Source organism: Symphalangus syndactylus, chromosome 14, assembly GCF_028878055.3.
Source record: "Symphalangus syndactylus isolate Jambi chromosome 14, NHGRI_mSymSyn1-v2.1_pri, whole genome shotgun sequence".
NCBI classification, from domain to species: Eukaryota; Metazoa; Chordata; class Mammalia; order Primates; family Hylobatidae; genus Symphalangus; species Symphalangus syndactylus.
The window spans coordinates 78,679,129-78,696,759 of record NC_072436.2 but is presented as its reverse complement, the minus strand read 5'-3'; the positions used below and the strand labels follow the sequence as shown (position 1 = coordinate 78,696,759).

Here is a 17,631-nt window from a genome sequence, read left to right as displayed (position 1 = left end):
CTGCTATCTGGTAAATAGGCAAATATTCAGTAAATGTTTATTGAATTGTAATGTGAAATATCTTTAATGTACCAGAAAGTTGTAATATTTACCATATAATTTTTTATATTAATGAAGAAATGAAAGACAGCTTGTTTTTCTTTCAGCTCCAGTCTCACTTGCTCTACCTATGTTCTACCTGGTATTTTTACCTTTACATTCTTCTGTTCCCACTGCCACCACCCTCTTTTAGTCAGGACTCTTGGTTCCAAATTATAGGAATGCAGCTTAAATTGAATAGTTGATGGAATTTTGGGTTGTCTGTAGGAAGGATGCTGAGATAGCATTATAGAATTGCAGGAAGGCCTGCAGGAACCAGGGTCTTGGGAACTGTAAAACAGGGATATCACCCCATTAAAATCCACTCTCATCTCTCCTTGGCTTCATTCTATTTTCTTGCAGACATGCTTTTGCCAAAAGGTCCAAGAAAATGCTGTCTGTAACCCCAGCCTCATGTCCTTCTTATACTATGACCCAAAAGGACAAGACCATTTCTCCTGCTCTAAATTGGGAAATTCATTTAGACCAGTCAGTGTGCCCAGAGGAAGGAGGATATTGTGATCTGTCTGGTTTGGAGCTTATGCCAGTCCCCATGGCCACTAAGATAGGGGCATAGCAAAGAAGAGGCAAGGGGAAGCTTACCCTGGGGACTAACTTATTAACTGCTGCTATCCTCTCCTAGGCTCCATTGCCCTAGCCCTCTGAAAATTTTTCACTTTAGTCCAACTACTTACTGTTATCAGATTCAGCTTAAAAAATTTTTTTTTAATTAAAAACATTTTTAAAAGAGAGACAGGGTTTTGCTGTGTTTTCCAGGCCGGTCTCAACCTCCAGGGCTTGAACAATCCTTCTGCCTCAGCCTCTGGAGTAGCTGGGACTGCAGGCATGTGACACCACACTGGCAAGATTCAGCGTTCTAAACCACACATTGCATCATGATTTCCTAGTTACCTAGCCTTTAGTGGCCCCTCATTGCATATATATAACAATATCTAAACTTGATGTACTTTAGTCTGGCTCCAGACTGCCTTCACAATCTTATCTCTCAGTTTTTCTATTCACTGTTAAACTGAGCTAGTTGGCCTCCTAAGTTCTGATAACACGTACATATTCCTCAGTCATCTAAACCTCAAGTAAACAATTTGTGGTAATACTCTTCAAATCACTGTTTGATGTCTCAGGATCTCTGAAGGCCAGCAACTGAAGCATTGTAGCTACTCGTTGGGGACTGGCATCTCTATCATTGTTGGCAGAATGTACCAGTTTACATTTTTTTCAGTGGTAGTGATACCGAGTCTACTTCTCTATGTAGTCACTTGTGACAACTAATCAGAGGGAAACCTGGCTTAACTGTTGAGGCTTTGGCCCTGCACTTATCTCATGGTGCTTTCAGAAAAATCAGTTGACTGCTTGAAGCTTCAGTTTCCTTTTCTGTAAGTTGAGAGTGAAGAGCACTATAATACTGTCGTCTATCTCATTGCCTTTGAAAATTGATTATGAAGGTCAAGTGCAGTAATACAGACATACCTCAGAAATATCTTGGGTTTGGTTCCAGGTGGCCACAATAAAGTGAATAATGCAATTAAGCGAGTCACATGAATTTTTTAGTTTCCTAGTGCATTAAAGTTGTGTTTATACTATACCATACCATATCATACTACACTATATTGTAAGAGCACTGTGTCTTTAAAAGCAGCATACATACTTTAATTAAGGGATACCTTATTACTATTCAAGAGGCTGAAGTGAGAGGATTACTTGAGCCCAGGAGTTTGAGGCTACAGTGAGCTATGATTGTGCCCCTGCACTCCAGCCTGGGTAACAGAGACCCCATCTCCCAAAAAAAACCTAAAAACTTTATTGCTAAAAAATGCTAGTGATTACCTGAGCCTTCATCTAGTCATATTCTTTTTGCTGGTGGAGGGTCTTGCCTTGATGTCTTGTTTTTGTTTTCTAAATATGTGTGTGTGTGTGTGTGTGTCAGAAGTAGGATTTTAATTGCCTTGATGTCAGTGGCTGCTTACTGATCAGAGTGGTGATTGCTGAAAGTTGGGGTGGCTGTGGCAATTTCTTAAATAACACAACAATGAGATTGTTGCATCCATGGACTCTCCCTTTCATGAAAGATTTCTCTGTAGCATGTGATGCTGTTTGATAGCATTTTACCCACAGTAGAACCTCTTTCCAAATTGGAGTCAGTTCTCTCCAACCCTGCTGCTGCTTTATCAACTAAGTTTCTGTAATGTTCTAAGTCCTTTGTTGTCACTTCAACAATGTTCACAACATCTTTACTAGGACTAGATACCAAGAAACCACTTTGTTTACTCCTTCATAAGGAGTAACTTCTTATCCATTCAAGTTTGATCATAAGATTGCAGCAATTCAATGACATCTTCAGATTTCACTTCTAATTCTTGTTCTCTTGCTGTTTTCACCACATATGCAGTTACTTCCTCCACTGAAGTCTTGGACTCCTCAAAGTCATCCATGAAGGATGGAATGAACTTCTTCCAAACTCCCGTTAATGTGGATATTTTGACATTCTTCTATCAATCGTGAATGTTCTTAATGGCATCTAGAATGGTGAATCCTTTCCTGAAGGTTTTCAGTTTATTCTGCCTCGATCCATTAATCATTGTCTATGGCAGCTATAGCCTTACAAAATGTATTTCTTTCTTTTTTTTTTCTTTTTGACAGGGTCTTGCTGTGTTACCCAGGCAGGAGTGCAATGGTGCCATCTTGGCTTATGCAGCCTTGATCCCCTGTGTTCACAGTGATCCTCCCACCTCAGCCTCCTAAGTAGCTGGGACCACAGATACGTACTACCCTACCTGGCTAATTTTTTTGTATTTTTTGTAGAAACATGGTCTTGCCATGTTGCCCAGAATGGTCTTGAACTCCCAGGCTCAAGCAATCTGCCCACCTCGGCCTCCCAAGTGCTGAGATTATAGGCTTGAGCCACTATGCCTAGTCACAAAATGTATTTCTTAAAAAAAAAAAAGACTTGACAGTCAAAATTACTTCTTGATCCATGGACTGCAGAATGAATGCCGTGTTAGCAGTCATGAAAATAACATCTCACGTCTCCATCAGCGCTCTTGAGTGACTACGTGCATTGTTAGTAGTAATATTTTGAAAGGAATCTTTTTTCTGAGCAGTAGGTTTCCGTAAAATATTAAGCGCACTGTGAATATTTTAAATTCAGCAAGCCATGCTGTAAACAGATATGCTGTTTAGGCTTTGTTGTTCTGTTTATAGAGCACGGGCAGAGTAGATTTAACATCATCCTTAAGGGCCCTAGAGTTTTCTGAATGGTAGATGAGCATTGGCTTCAACTTCAAGTCACCAGCTGCATTAGCCCCTAACAAGAGTCAGCCTGTCCTTTGAAGCTAGGCATTGACTTCTCTCTAGCTGTGAAAGTCCTATTTTATGAGAACTCACAAACAAAAAATAAAGTCCTAGATGGTATCTTTTTCCAATACATGGCTGTTTCATCTATATTGAAAATCTTTTGTTTAGTGTAACCACCTTCATCAAATAGCTAGATCTTCTGGATAACTCACTGCAGCTCCTGCATCAGCACTTGCTGCTTCATCTTGTGCTTTTGTGTTAATGGAGACAACTTCTTTCTTTAAACCTCATGAACCAACCTTTCTTCAAACTTTTCTTCTGTAAGCTTTCTCACCTCTCTCAACCTACATATAATTAAAGAAAGTTAGGGCCTTGCCCTCGATTAGGTTTTGGCTTATGGGAATGTGGTGGCTGGTTTGATCTTTTGTCCAGACCACCAAAACCTTCTCCATATCAGCAATAAGGCTGTTATGCTTTCTTTCTTTCTTTTTTTTTTTGAGACAGAGTCTCACTCTGTCCTCCAGGCTGAGGCTGGAAGTGTAGTCGTACTATCTTGGCTCACTGCAACCTCTGCCTCCTGGGTTCATGCATTTCTCCTGCCTCAGCCTCCCGAGTAGCTTGGATTACAGGCGTGCACCACTACGCCCAGCTAATTTTTGTATTTTTAGTAGAGACAGGGTTTCACCATGTTGTCCAGGCTGGTCTCGAACTCCTGACCTCAAGTGATCTGCCCGATTCGGCATCCCAAAGCGCTGGGATTACAGGCGTGAACCACTGCGCCCGGCTCTGTTTTGCTTTCTTGTCATTTGTGTGTGCACTGGAGTAGCACTTTTAATTTCTTTCAAGAACTTCTCCTTGGCATTCACAACTTGGCTAGCTGTCTGGCACAGGAGGCCTAGATTTCAGCCTATCTTGGCTTCCTCTCTAAGCTTAAACATTTCTAGCTTTTGATTTAAAATGAGACATGTGTGACTTTTTCACTTGAATACTTAGAAGCCGTTGTAGGGTTATTAATTGGCCTAATTTCAATATTGTGTGTCTCAGGTCATAGGGAGGCCTGCAGAGAGGGAAAGAGAAGGAACGGCTAGTGGTTGGAGCAGTCAGAATACAAGACATTTATCAATTAGTTAGTTTATCTGTCTTCTATGGGCATGGTTCATGGCACCCTGAAAGAATTCCAGTAGTAACATTGAAGATCTCTGATCACTGATCACCATGACAGATATAAATAATAGTGAAAAAGTTTGAAATACGAGAATTTTCAAAATGTGACACAGAGACACAAGGTGAGCATATGCTATTTGAAAAATGGTACCAATAGACTTGCTTAGTATAGGGTTGCCACAGACCTTCAATTTGTAAAAAATGCAGTATCTGTGAAGTATAATAAAGTGAAATGCAATAAAATGATGCACAATAAAATGAAGTATGCCTGTAGATGTGAAAATGCTATGGTATGCTAAAGATTACTGTGCAAATTTAAGACATGTTACTATGCTTGAGCTTATATTTAGTTACTGTGTCTTCTTGAATGCTAGAATAGAGAACCCAGATTCAATGGCAATTAACTTTTGAAAATTTATGGGAAAGTATAAAGTAGCATATAATTTCACAGTAGTATTATTGTGAATGAGCTGTTTGGCTGAAGATGGGCTTCAAAGCTAAGATAATACATTCACTTAACAATAATTTACTTAGTGCATCATATGGATAAGGCATTATACAGTTGAAGTATATCAAACCAAGCCTGGCTATAAGGCATTGTGAAATTATGTAAGATTTTATCAGACAACCAATTTTATTCTTTTGTTTTATTGTTATTATTATTATTTTAGAGACAGGGTCTTGCTATGTTGCCAGGCTGTACTTAAACTCCTGGGCTCCAGCCGTCCTCCTGCCTCAGCTCCCCAAGTAGCTAGGACTACAGGCACATATCACCACACCTGGCTTGTTTTATTACTTCAAAAAAATTTTCATTTTATCTCCCCGCCATAGAACTGGATATTTAAAAATTATATTCTAGTTATTGATACCAAATTGAGTGACATGGAATTTTTAACAGTAGCTTTTCTGATATTTGATGTTTCCAAAGGGAGTATTTTTGTTATAAAGAGCTTATTCTCATTACTGTCTGCCCCCTCTCCCACCCACTTTTTTTTTTTTGAGTGCAGTCTTGCTCTGTCGCTCAGGCTGGAGTGTAGTGGTGCGATCTGAGCTCACTGCTACCTCTGCCTCCCGGGTTCAAGTGATTCTCCTGCCTCAGCCTCCCGAGTAGCTGGGACTACAGGTGTGCGCAGCTACACTCGGCCAATTTTGTATTTTTAGTAGAAAAACAGGGTTTCACAGTTTTGGCCAGGCTGGTCTCGAATTTCTGACCTCAAGCGATCTGCCCACCTCAGCTTTGCAAAGTGCTGGGATTACAGGTGTGAGCCACCGTACCTGGCCTCTTTACTATCCCTTGATGACCTTTCATTAAAGTTTATTTTGAGACAGGGTCTCTCTCTGTCACCCAGGCTGGAGTGCAGTGGCGCAATTTTGGCTCACTGCAGTCTCTGCCTCCCGGTTGAAGCGATTCTTGTGCCTCAGCCTCCTGAGTAGCTGAGATTACTGAGATTGCTGTTATTGCATATATACCACGCACAACTATGCCTGGCTAATTTTTGTAGTTTTAGTAGAGACGGGGTTTCACCATGTTGGCCAGTTTGGTCTCTAACTCCTGACCTCAAGTGATCTTGTCTCTGCCTCCCAAAGTGCTGAGATTACAGGTGTGAGCCATTGTGTCTGGGCTGTTTCAGTGATTTAAGAGTCACTCAAAATATCTGTAGTTAAGAAGCTATCTTTTTCTAATTACCTACTAAATTCAAATTTTTTGCTTTTTCTGTCATCTTTATAGTCTATTGCGTCTGCAGACATGGATTTCAACCAGCTGGAGGCATTCTTGACTGCTCAAACCAAAAAGCAAGGTGGGATCACATCTGACCAAGCTGCTGTCATTTCCAAATTCTGGAAGAGCCACAAGACAAAAATCCGTGAGAGCCTCATGAACCAGAGCCGCTGGAATAGCGGGCTTTGGGGCCTGAGCTGGAGAGTTGATGGCAAGTCTCAGTCAAGGCACTCAGCTCAAATACACACGCCTGTTGCCATTATAGAGCTGGAATTAGGCAAATATAGACAGGTGAGTTAAACTTAAGTCAATTTTCCTTTGTAAACTCTATTTTTCGCTACATGTTAGCTTGTCTGTTCAGCTTGATTTTATGCAATAACAGCAACGGGAAAAGACACTGTTTCCTAGAATCCTTTTTCAGAGGTAGAATCATCTGAAAATTTGGATACTCTCACTTGTGGACAGAGTCTGGAAACTAGCTTCAGGGTCCTGGCAGCTGTCTCAGAAGAACGGAATGGGCCAATAATGTGATTGCTCAGAAGCTGACCACTACTGCATTTGGTTAGATCTCAAAATCCTCGGCGTTTGGTCAGAATTTCCAAGGCAATAATAGAGATAATAAATAAAGACCAAGAATTTGGATTAAACAACACAATCTCATCCAGTCACCTTTAATAATCAGTCAGGTATAGGAGGCAGTGTATCTTAATTTACATTAATACGTTGTTCATAAAGACCCCTAAATGTGCTATCTCTGTCCTTGAGGTCACAAATAATTCTCAGTTTAATCTTACGTACAGTGCTTCTTTTCCCAACAGTTAAAGCAGTCATTATAGCAGATAATTTTAATGTCTATGTGGTTTTTCTTGAAGTCATTCACTTTGTGTTCCAGATGACTGCCAGCTCAGACTTTTAATGATCTGGCTTATGTCTTTGGGGCAAAAAAAAGAAACTGGTAATTAGGAAGAGAAAACCCAGGTCAATGAATTAGCTAATCACATTTATTTTCAGATAAATAATCAAATAAGTGCTTCTATTATATCCTACAATAGAAATTTATTTCTTACTTGATGAGCTATCAGATTTTCTTACATATTTTCTTTTATAGTTTCTTTAGATTTTTCAGTGTTTGCAGTTCTGTACTGACTTTAATTTTAATTTAAAAGATAAATCAGGGCCTGGCATGGTGGCTCATGCCTGTAATCCCAGCACTTTGGGAGGCTGAGGTTGGCGGATCACCTGAGGTCAGGAGTTCGAGGCCAACCTGACCAACATGAAGACACACCGTCTCTACTAAAAATACAAAATTAGCTGGGCATGGTGGAACATGCCTGTAATCCTAGCTACTCGGGAGGCTGAGGCACGAGAATCGCTTGAACCTGGGAGGTAGAGGTTGCAGTGAGCCGAGATCATGCCATTGCACTCCAGCCTGGGCAATAAGAGCGAAACTCTGTCTCAAGAAAAAAATTTTTTTTAAATAATAAAAGATAATTCAGCCCGAGCATAGTGGCTCACGCCTGTAATCCCAACACTTTGGGAGGCCAGGGTGGGTGGATCACCTGAGGTCAGGACTTTGAGACCAGCCTGGCCAACATGGTGAAACCTTGTCTCTACTAAAAATACAAAAATTAGCCAGGCATGGTGGCAGGCTCCTATAATCCCAGCTACTTGGGAGGCTGAGGCGGGAGAATCGCTTGAATCCAGGAGGTGGAGGTTGCAGTGAGCTGAGATCGAGCCACTGCACTCCAGCCTGGGTGACAAGAGCGATATTCCACCAGAAAAAAAAAAAAATTCATTAAAAGTTTTTGGCCGGGTGCAGTGGCTCATCTCTGTAGTCCCAGCACTTTGGAAGGCCAAGGTAGGTGGATCACTTGAGGTCAGGAGTTCAAGACCAGCCTGGCCAACATGGTAAAACCCCATCTCTTCTACTAAAAATACAAAAACAAAACAAAACAATAACAACAACAACAAATTGCCGGACATGGTGGCGGGCACCTGTAATCCCAGTTACTCAGGAGGCTGAAGCAGGAGAATTGCTTCATCCTGGGAGGTGGAGGTTGCGGTGAGCAGGGATCACATCACTGTACTCCAGCCTGGGTGGGAGACCCTGTCGCAAAAAAAGAAAAATTTTAAATTTGGAGTACCTTTTATTCAGTTATTATAAAGTAGTGCTACTTGTACTTGTTGACTACTTTGTCTGATCCTAAAGTCAGTTCTCTTGCTGGGCACAGTGGCTCACGCCTGTAATCCCAGCACTTTGGGAGGCTGAGGCAGGTGTATCATCTGAGGTCAGGAGATCGAGACCAGCCTGGCCAACATGGGGAAACCCCATCTCTACTAAAAATACAAAAATTAGCTGGGCATGGTGGCAGGCACCTGTAATCCCAGCTACTCGGGAGGCTGAGGCAGGAGAATCACTTGAACCTGGGAGGCAGAGGTTGCTGTCAGCCGAGATGGTGCCACTGCACTCCAGTCTGGGCAACAGTGAGGCTCTGTCCCAAAAAAAAAAAAAAAAAAAAAAAAAAAAAGGCCGGGTGTGGTGGCTCATGCCTGTAATCCCAGCACTTTGGGAGGCCGAGGCAGGTGGATCACGAGATCAGGAGATCGAGACCATCCTGGCTAACATGGTGAAACCCCGTCTCTACTAAAAACACAAAAAATTAGCTGGGCATGGTGGCGGGTACCTGTAATCCCAGCTACTGGGGAGTCTGAGGCAGAAGAATGGTGTGAACCCAGGAGGCGGAGCTTGCAGTGAGCCGAGATTGTGCCACTGCACTCCAGCCTGGGTGACAGAGTGAGACTCAGTCTTAAAAAAAGTCGTCTGTTCTCTTAACCATTATGTTATGTGACAGATATTTTTGTACACACACACACACACACACACACACACATACATCCAACAGATTAGAAAAATTTAATAAGCACACTTGGATATCTAAGTTTTACCAGCTATTTATATCGGCTATTTAGTTTTCATCCTGCCAGCAGTGCTTATTTCATTTTGTCTATATTTAACATTTCGGCAGGAATATGAAAACATATCTATTTTAAGACTCCTAGAAAGCTATGATATTATTTCGTTAATACTATCATAGGTTTCTAGGTTACAGGTTGCTCGCTTCTGTAATCCCAGCACTTTGGGAAGCTGAGGCAGGCAGATCACTTGAGGTCAGGAGTTTGAGACCACCCTGGCCAACATGGTGAAACCCTGTCTCTACTAAAAATACAAAAAATTAGCCGTGTGTGGTGGTGTGTGTCTGTAGTTCCAGCTACTTAGGAGTCTGAGGCACAAAAATCACTTGAGCCCAGAAGGCGGAGGTTGCAGCAAGCCAAGATCGGATCACTTCACTTTAGCCTTTGTGACAGAGTGAGACTGTGTCTCAGAAAAAAAAAAAAAAAAGAAAAAGGAAAAAAGTGTGGCAATGATTGTATACATACGTCAGAACTTACAAAATTGTACACTTTATTATGTACAGTTTATTGTACATCACATACTTCAAAGTAGTAAAGAAATAGTCACAATGAAAATGATTGATGTTGCACTTTAACCCATAAAATCCTTTTTATTTGTTTTTTGAGACAGAGTCTTACTCTGTCACCCAGGCTGGAGTGCAGTGGCACAATCTCGGCTCACTGCAACCTCAGCCCTCCGAGTTCAAGTGGTTCTCCTGCCTCAGCCTCCCGAGTAGCTGGGATTACAGGTGCCTGCCACTGCGCCTGGCTTATTTTTTGTATTTTTAGTAGAGATGGGGGTTTCACCGTCTTGGCCAGGCTGGTCTTGAACTCCTGACCTTGTGATCCACCCACCTCGGCCTCCCAAAGTGCTGGGATTACAGGCATGAGCCACTGCGCCCGGCCTATAAAATCCTTTTTTAATACAAATATATGAAGTCAAGAAAAGTTTTAAAGAATAAAGTAAACAATAATAGAACCTAGACTGGCAGTAAAATATACAGCCCACATCCTACAGGAAATGTTTTTGTGAGAACTGGATCCTTGGTTAGTACTTATGCCCGCTTCTAGGTTAGTGTTATTTATGAAATACTCTACTAAATCAAGTTCCCAATTTTTAGAACACCTATAGGCACCCATCTCAAAGTTGTTTTCATACTGCTGACATTGGATGAGCTTGTGAGAGAATTAATGATTCTAGGATATCAAGAAGTTGCTTCCAAGAAGGGTGACCAGGTTTTTGTTGAACTCTGGTGTGTGTGTATGTCTATCTGTGTACCCCAGGGCAACTAAAGTACTGTCTTCAGTTTATATCATTTTAAAGCAGTAGTTCTCAACCATGGTCACACATAAGAATCACATTCAGAGCTTTAAACATTTTGATGCTCAGGCCTTACCCCCGGCCAATTACATAAGAATCTGTGGGGATGGAACATAGGTATCGTTATTCTTTAAAGCTCCCCAGATGATTTCAGTATCCAGGGTTGAGAACCACTGTGTTAAAGGTAGCCAAAATAATTGGATTTGATGTGTTAATAGAACTTGGTATCATATTTTTACAACAAGAATTCAATATATGTTGGCATATTGCTTGTACTTGACGTAATTTGTAGAGTGCTTGAGATTTATTTATTGAGGAACTAGTGAAGGTGGGTTTCTTTCGTTTCCCTCATTCCCTATTTAAATTTCTCTCTCATGTTCAGTTTGTCTGTATTACTTTTCTTTGGTCTAAAAAGTACATTTGAAAATCAGCAGCCAAGTACATACATAACCTTGTTTTCTAAACCACGGTATATATTGCAATATCCTTTGAGATATGAGGAAGCCAGAGTAATAGAGAAATAACAAAGGCAGTATACCTTAATGGAAATCTGCAAAGCTTGAGAAAATGAGTAGGAACTACTGACCCAATTACTTTGCTTGTAGTGAATGCTTTTTCCAACAGAAGTAAAAATTTTGCAAAAATAAAACATGATTCAATTGTAAAAACATGCAGAAAGCTTTAAGGTGAATATTTCATATCCAAAAGATGAACATCAAGTGCTTTGCTTATGAGACTGAAATCCTGTCATATTTGGCCATAAATCACTGTGAGATCTGAGCCATGAGGACTGTAGGAATCTGGCATATGTCTTTAGAAATGTTTTATATTTGCTCACCTAACACCTTTGTTGTGTTTTCCTTTCCTGGAACTTCAGTAGAGATTACGATAGAAGTGTTTTTTTAAACACTAACTGGGGAGAAGGGATGGTAATTTATACCTTTAGCGGAGTCTCATTATGCTTATTTCTTCTTTTTAGGCTTGAATTTGGGTATTTTATAAAGATGTATTGGGTTTTCTTTTATGACTTCTTGTCCTTCAAGGCCAAAGGGACATTTTGTGAGGAAACATTTAGACTTAGTCTCAGTACTGAACCATTTAGTACTGAATTGTTCTTGCACATACATTTTAAGATGCCCTGCATGTAGAGATCCCAAAATATAAAACTCTTTATTGTTTTTTAATTTATTTATTAATGGCAAATGTTATTGCCTTTTCTCAAGTAAGTTTTAGTTCAAGCACTTCTCCAGTTTTGGGTTGAGTTTTCAGCAGACCTATAGAGGAAAACAGATTTTTGTATTTTCTGATCTAGTTGTTTTTTCTAACCAACTCATATGCTCACTCCTGTCATTTATAAGCAATTAAATGAGGGGGATATTCACTGACCATACATTACAGAATCAAAATAGGTTGGGCTCTATATTAAAAACCCAGCAATTTTGTCTGAAACATAGATAAACCTCTAATCTCAAGGGAAGGTATTCATTTATTTTTAATTTCTAAATTTCTTTTGAAATAAACTAAATACAATCATGCTCTGCATAATGACATTTCAGTCACTGATGGATCACATATAGGATAGTTGTCCCATAAGATGATAACACTGTATTTTTAAGGTACCTTTTCTCTATTTAGATATGTTTAGTTACACAAATATAATACTTACCATTGTGTTGCAGTTGCCTACAGTGTTCAGTACAGTAATGCCCTGTACAGGTTTATAGCCTAGAAGCAATAGGCTATACCATATAACCTAGGTGTATATCAAGCTACACCATCTAGGTTTGTGTAAGTACACTCTATCATGTTCACACAATGAATCACCTAATGGCACATTTCTCAGAAGTTGTCCTCATTGTTAAGCTGTGCATAACTATACACTGATCTCCTTTTGTAATTCTAGCTAGTAAATAAGGAGTAAGAATCTGCTAAAACCTATAATTAATAATCCGTTTATGTCTGGGCGCAGTGGCTCACACCTGTAATACCAGCACGTTGAGAGGTTGAGGGAGGCAGGTTACTTGAGCCCAGGTGTTTGAGACCAGCTTGATCAACATGGCGAGACCCCATCTCTACAAAAAACATGAAAATTAGCCAGATGTGATAGTGCATGTCTGTAATCCAAGCTACTCGGTAGAGTGAAGATCCCTTGTGCCCAGGAGGTCAAGGCTGCAGTGAGCTGTGATTGCGCCACTACCCTCCAGCCTGGGTGACAGAGTGAGAGTGAGACCTTGTCTCTAAATAAGTAAATAAGTAAATAAATAAAATCAGTTTATACTGAGCTTGGTCATGTACCACTGTAGCTTCACAAGCCTGAGGAATGTCACCACAGCTATCTGCTTTGTGTCATAGGGGAAGCAGCAAAGTCACGTGCGCATGCACACACCCCCACAATCTTTCATACACACACACACACACACACACACACATATATATATTTGTTTATACTGTGTATGTGTGTAAATACATGGAGGGATTTGTAAGGATAGGATATAAGGATTAAATAAAGTGCCATTTTATTTTATCAACATTCAGTCACCATTTTGAGATCATGTTGTCTTACTCCAAATAGCTACCAAGGGGAACAGATATCGTGCTTGGTTATATAAGCTGTAATGCAAGCAATACAGATTTGTTTCTGATAATTCTTGTATTTAAGGTTGATTTTTACTTTTAATAATGTACTAAACGAAAGCCTCCAAAAAATTAGTGAAACTAGTTTTCTGATAAGACATTCAACTATCATTTGTCAGTAGGGATTGATAAAATTTAACAGCTCGAAGATACTTAAATCAGTTTAGAATACATTATTTGTTTATTTATTTATTTATTTATTTACTTACTTACAGAGTCTCCCTCTGTTGACCAGGCTGGTCTTGGCTCACTGCAACCTCTGCCTCCTGTGCTCAAGCGATTCTCCTGCCTCAGCCTCCCAAGTAGCTGGCACTACAGGCATGCACCACCACACCTGGATAATTTTTGCATTTTTAGTAGAGACAGCATTTTACCATGTTGGCCAGGCTGGTCTTGAACTCCCAACCTCAAGTGATACGCCCGCCTCGGCCTCCCAAAGTGTTGGGATTACAGGTGTGAGCCACTGGGCCCGGTCTAGAATACTTTAAAAAAAACAGATAAAGGAGATTTTCCATTTCGTATTTTATATCAGATTTAGAACATGGAATTTACTTAAACTTTAATTCTGAATGAGTCAACTCTTTTTGTAGCTCTAAGAAGTGTTCCATAATAGTTTGTGTTCTAAAGTTATAGTCTTCAACTTACAGTTGAATTTAAAGGTATAATTTATAGAATGCAATGCTGAAAGTTTATAACAGAAAAAAGAAAGAGTAAGACTGGGCATGGTGGCTCATGCCTGTAATCCCAGCACTTTGGGCGACTGAGGTGGGCGGATCACCTGAGATCAGGAGTTTGAGATCAGCCTGGCCAACTTGGTAAAACGCAGTCTCTACTAAAAATACAAAAGTTTGCCAGGCATAGTGGCACATGCCTGTAGTCCCAGCTACTCGGGAGGCTGAGGTAGGAAAATCGCTTGAACTGGGAGGCAGAGGTTACTGGGAGGCAGAGGTTGCAGTGAGGTGAGATCACACCACTGTACTCCAGCCTGGGCAACAGAGTGAGACTGTCTCAAAAAAAAAAAAAAAAAAAAAGAAAGAAAGAATAAGAAATTTTGTTTCCTTAGAAAGTTGTTATCATTTTTGCTTTCACACACTTGTTAAAAAAAATCTATGAAAATCCAAAACTTATTATTGAAATTCAAACTAACTCTGAGTTAGCTATTTTTAAAAATACTTTGTGGAGAAGGGAATGTTTTACCAAAATAAAATGAAATAAAAAATAAAAAAACTAAGAAAAACCCCTTTTAAAAACATTACTAGTTATAATGAATAGTGAAAGGGCTATTCTTGTGAATTCTAGTGAATGGCTAGTGAAATATTTGTAGTAACTAGTGAAATAAAAATGTAAGTTTAATGCTTTTTAGTTTTGAAAACATTAAAATCAGAAGTATTCAGTTATTGATAACTTACCAGTTGAAAAGTAGAAATTTTGGGGAATGCTTTACATAAGGATTGTAATAAGTGATATTTAATATTTTTGATGGATTGAAGATTAGACTGCTGTACTGTTAATACAGTACTTCTTTTTCTTAGCCAAGTCTTTCCTTCAAAATTTGTGTAATGTTTTTGCATTTATTCTCGTTTTAAATAATAGTCTTGAGATTTTAGTTACTGGATCCATAATCAACATTTGACATACTTGAATTACCTTGTCTTTGAAATATTTGTCTTCCAGAATACCACATTTGCCTGATTTTCCTGCTAGCCTTCTAGCTCTTTTTTTTTTCTTTTAAAATCTCTTTTGCAGCTTCCTTCTAATCCTCACATCTAAATGTTGGTGTACCCTTGAACTCTGTCCTCGATCTTCTTTTCTTCCTTTTTACAACTCACTTCCTAGTTGATCTCATGTAATTCCTTGCATTTAAATACCATCTATATGGTAATGGCTCCCAAATGTATATCTCCAAACTGGATTTCTCCCCAAAATTTCAGATACATATTTATGACATACTTGAGATCTTCACTTAAATGTGTAAAAGGTATCAAAAATTGAATATGCCCAAAACTAAGTTCCTCATTTATCTCCAAAACCTGTTCCCCCTGCATTTTTTCCCATCTCAGTTAGTGGCACCTCCATTCTTCCAGTTCATACCTTTTGTTTTCTCCTACCCACGTCCATTCCACCATCAAATCTTGCTGGGTCTATTTTTAAAATATATGTAAAATTTGAACACTTCTCACCACCCCCAACTGCTTTGTTTAGATCACCATCACCTCTCTCCTAGATTATAACATCCTCCTAACCGATGTCGCTTTCTGCTTTTCAGTCTGTTTTCAACACACAGCATCCAGAATGACTGTTAATGCATAACTCAGAAAATATATTCATGGCTTCCCAGTTCACTCCAGTGGCTTTCTATGTCAGTCAGATTAATAGTTCTCTCCCTTACTTTGTCTACTCTAGCTAGACCCACTGGCCTTGTTGCTAATTTCTGAAACATTCCAGGGATCTTCAGGACCTGTATACTTGCTCTTGCCTCTTTCTCAATTTGTCTTACTCCAGATATGGCTAGCCTTTTCACTTCCTTAAAGTCTTTTGTTTTTTTAATCACCTTCTCATTAGGCCTTCACCAGCTGCCTCTCTAAAAGAGTTCTCCATGTCCTGCTTTATGTTTTATATTTACAATTTACAACATATAATAAGATAAACTATTTATTTAAAGTGTACAATTTGATTAATTTTGGCTGGTGTACATGTCTGTGAAAACACCACTACAGTCAAGAACCAGAACACGTTCCTGGGCCCCTAAATGGGGACTGTATCCCTTTACAGTCATCCACAATTTGTCAACAACTGCTGGTCTGCCTTTTGTTACTTTAGTTGTTTTTCTTCTTGTTACTTATTACTACCTAGCATGCTATTTTACTTATTAATCTTGTCAGTGCTCCAGATTAGCATTTAAGAGGACAAAGATTTTTTTTTTTCCATTGCTGCATCCTCACAGTCTTGGATACCTCCCAGCACATGGTGTTCAGTTAATATTTCTTGAGTGGATAAATCCCATAACTCACTATAAAGCATCTCCTATGTGTCAGACACTACATAGGAGTTGAGGAAGTATCAGTAAACAATACAGACAAGTTCATTATCTTATGGAGCTCACAATGAAAGAAAGTTGTTAATAATTAGTGTAAGAAATTACATCAGAGATGGAAGAGCCCTACCAAAGCTCAAAAGATAGAATGGCTATCTTTACCCAGGAAGTTAAAGAAGGCAGTTCTTAAGAGGTAACATTTACATATGATTTTTCCAACATCGTAAACTCTCTGATCCAGAGCTGAGAATCATGAAATAAGAACAACAAAAAAGTTGATACAGGCAGGATGGATTCTCTAGAGTTTATGAACGTATCTTTGCATTTAATGCATAGATGTACGGCTGGGTGCAGTGACTCATGCCTGTAATCCTGGCACTGTGGGAGGCTGAGGCAGGTGGATCACTTGAGGTCAGGAGTTTGAGATGAGTCTGGCCAACATGGTGAAACTCCATCTGTACCAAAAAATACAAAAAAATTAGCTGGGGCTGGGTGTGGTGGCATGCACCTGTAATCCCAGCTACTTGGGAGGCTGAGGAATGAGAATTGCTTGAACCCCGGAGGCGGAGGTTGCAGTGAGCCAAGATCATGCCATTCCACTCCAGCCTGGGTGACAGAGTGAGACCTTGTCTCAAACACACACACGTACACGCACACACACACACACGTGACCTTTGGCAGTGATTTTTTTTTTTTTTTTTTTTTTTTTGAGATGGAGTCTCAACTCTTGTTGCCCAGGCTGGAGTGCAGTGGCTCTCACCGCAATCTCTGCCTGCCAGGTTCAAGCAATTCCCCTGCCTCAGCCTCCTGGGTAGCTGGGATTACAGGCGTGCACCACCACGCCCAGCTAATTTTGTATTTTTAGTAGAGACGGGGTTTCTCCATTTTGGTCAGGCTGGTCTCGAACTCCCGACCTCAGGTGATCCACCTGCCTGGGCCTCCCAAAGTGCTGGGATTACAGGAGTGAGCCACCGCACCCGGCCCCTTTGGCAGTGATTTAGTACAAGTCCCTAGTGATTGCCATTTCTTTCTCACCACCTCCCACAATGTTGGTTTTCCATTTTCTCAGCCTGCTGTCAGTAAGAAGTAGCAAGAAGAAAATTGGCAGAAAAGCTATTATAAGCAAAAGGAAGATTCACTTAGCTAGTGATTCAAAGCATCACTATATGTCAGACTCACCTGAGGAGCTTAAAAAGAAATTAAGATGCCCAGACCCCACCTCAAAGTAAGTGGCTTTATTTTAATTTGAGTGAAGGAAGATTTCTTCTCTGAGGTGAGCTGAGCTTTGAATGACAAGAAGGAGGCAGCCCCAGGAAGATCTGGGGGCACAAAATACAGGCAGAGGGGGCAGCCAAGGCAAGAAATTAGCCTTGTTAAGAATTTTAAGTGTAATGGGAAGCCATTAGAGGGTTTTAA

The 17,631-nt window shown here is 40.0% G+C and overlaps 1 protein-coding gene across 1 annotated transcript in view; it reads left to right on the top strand.

The window, feature by feature from the left end:
- Positions 1-17,631, top strand: part of COMMD1 (copper metabolism domain containing 1) — a 234,382-nt gene that overhangs the window by 89,399 nt on the left and 127,352 nt on the right. Inside the window, 1 exon segment of the mRNA XM_055242293.2 lies at positions 6,284-6,565. Coding sequence (XP_055098268.1) covers positions 6,284-6,565 — 282 coding nt within the window.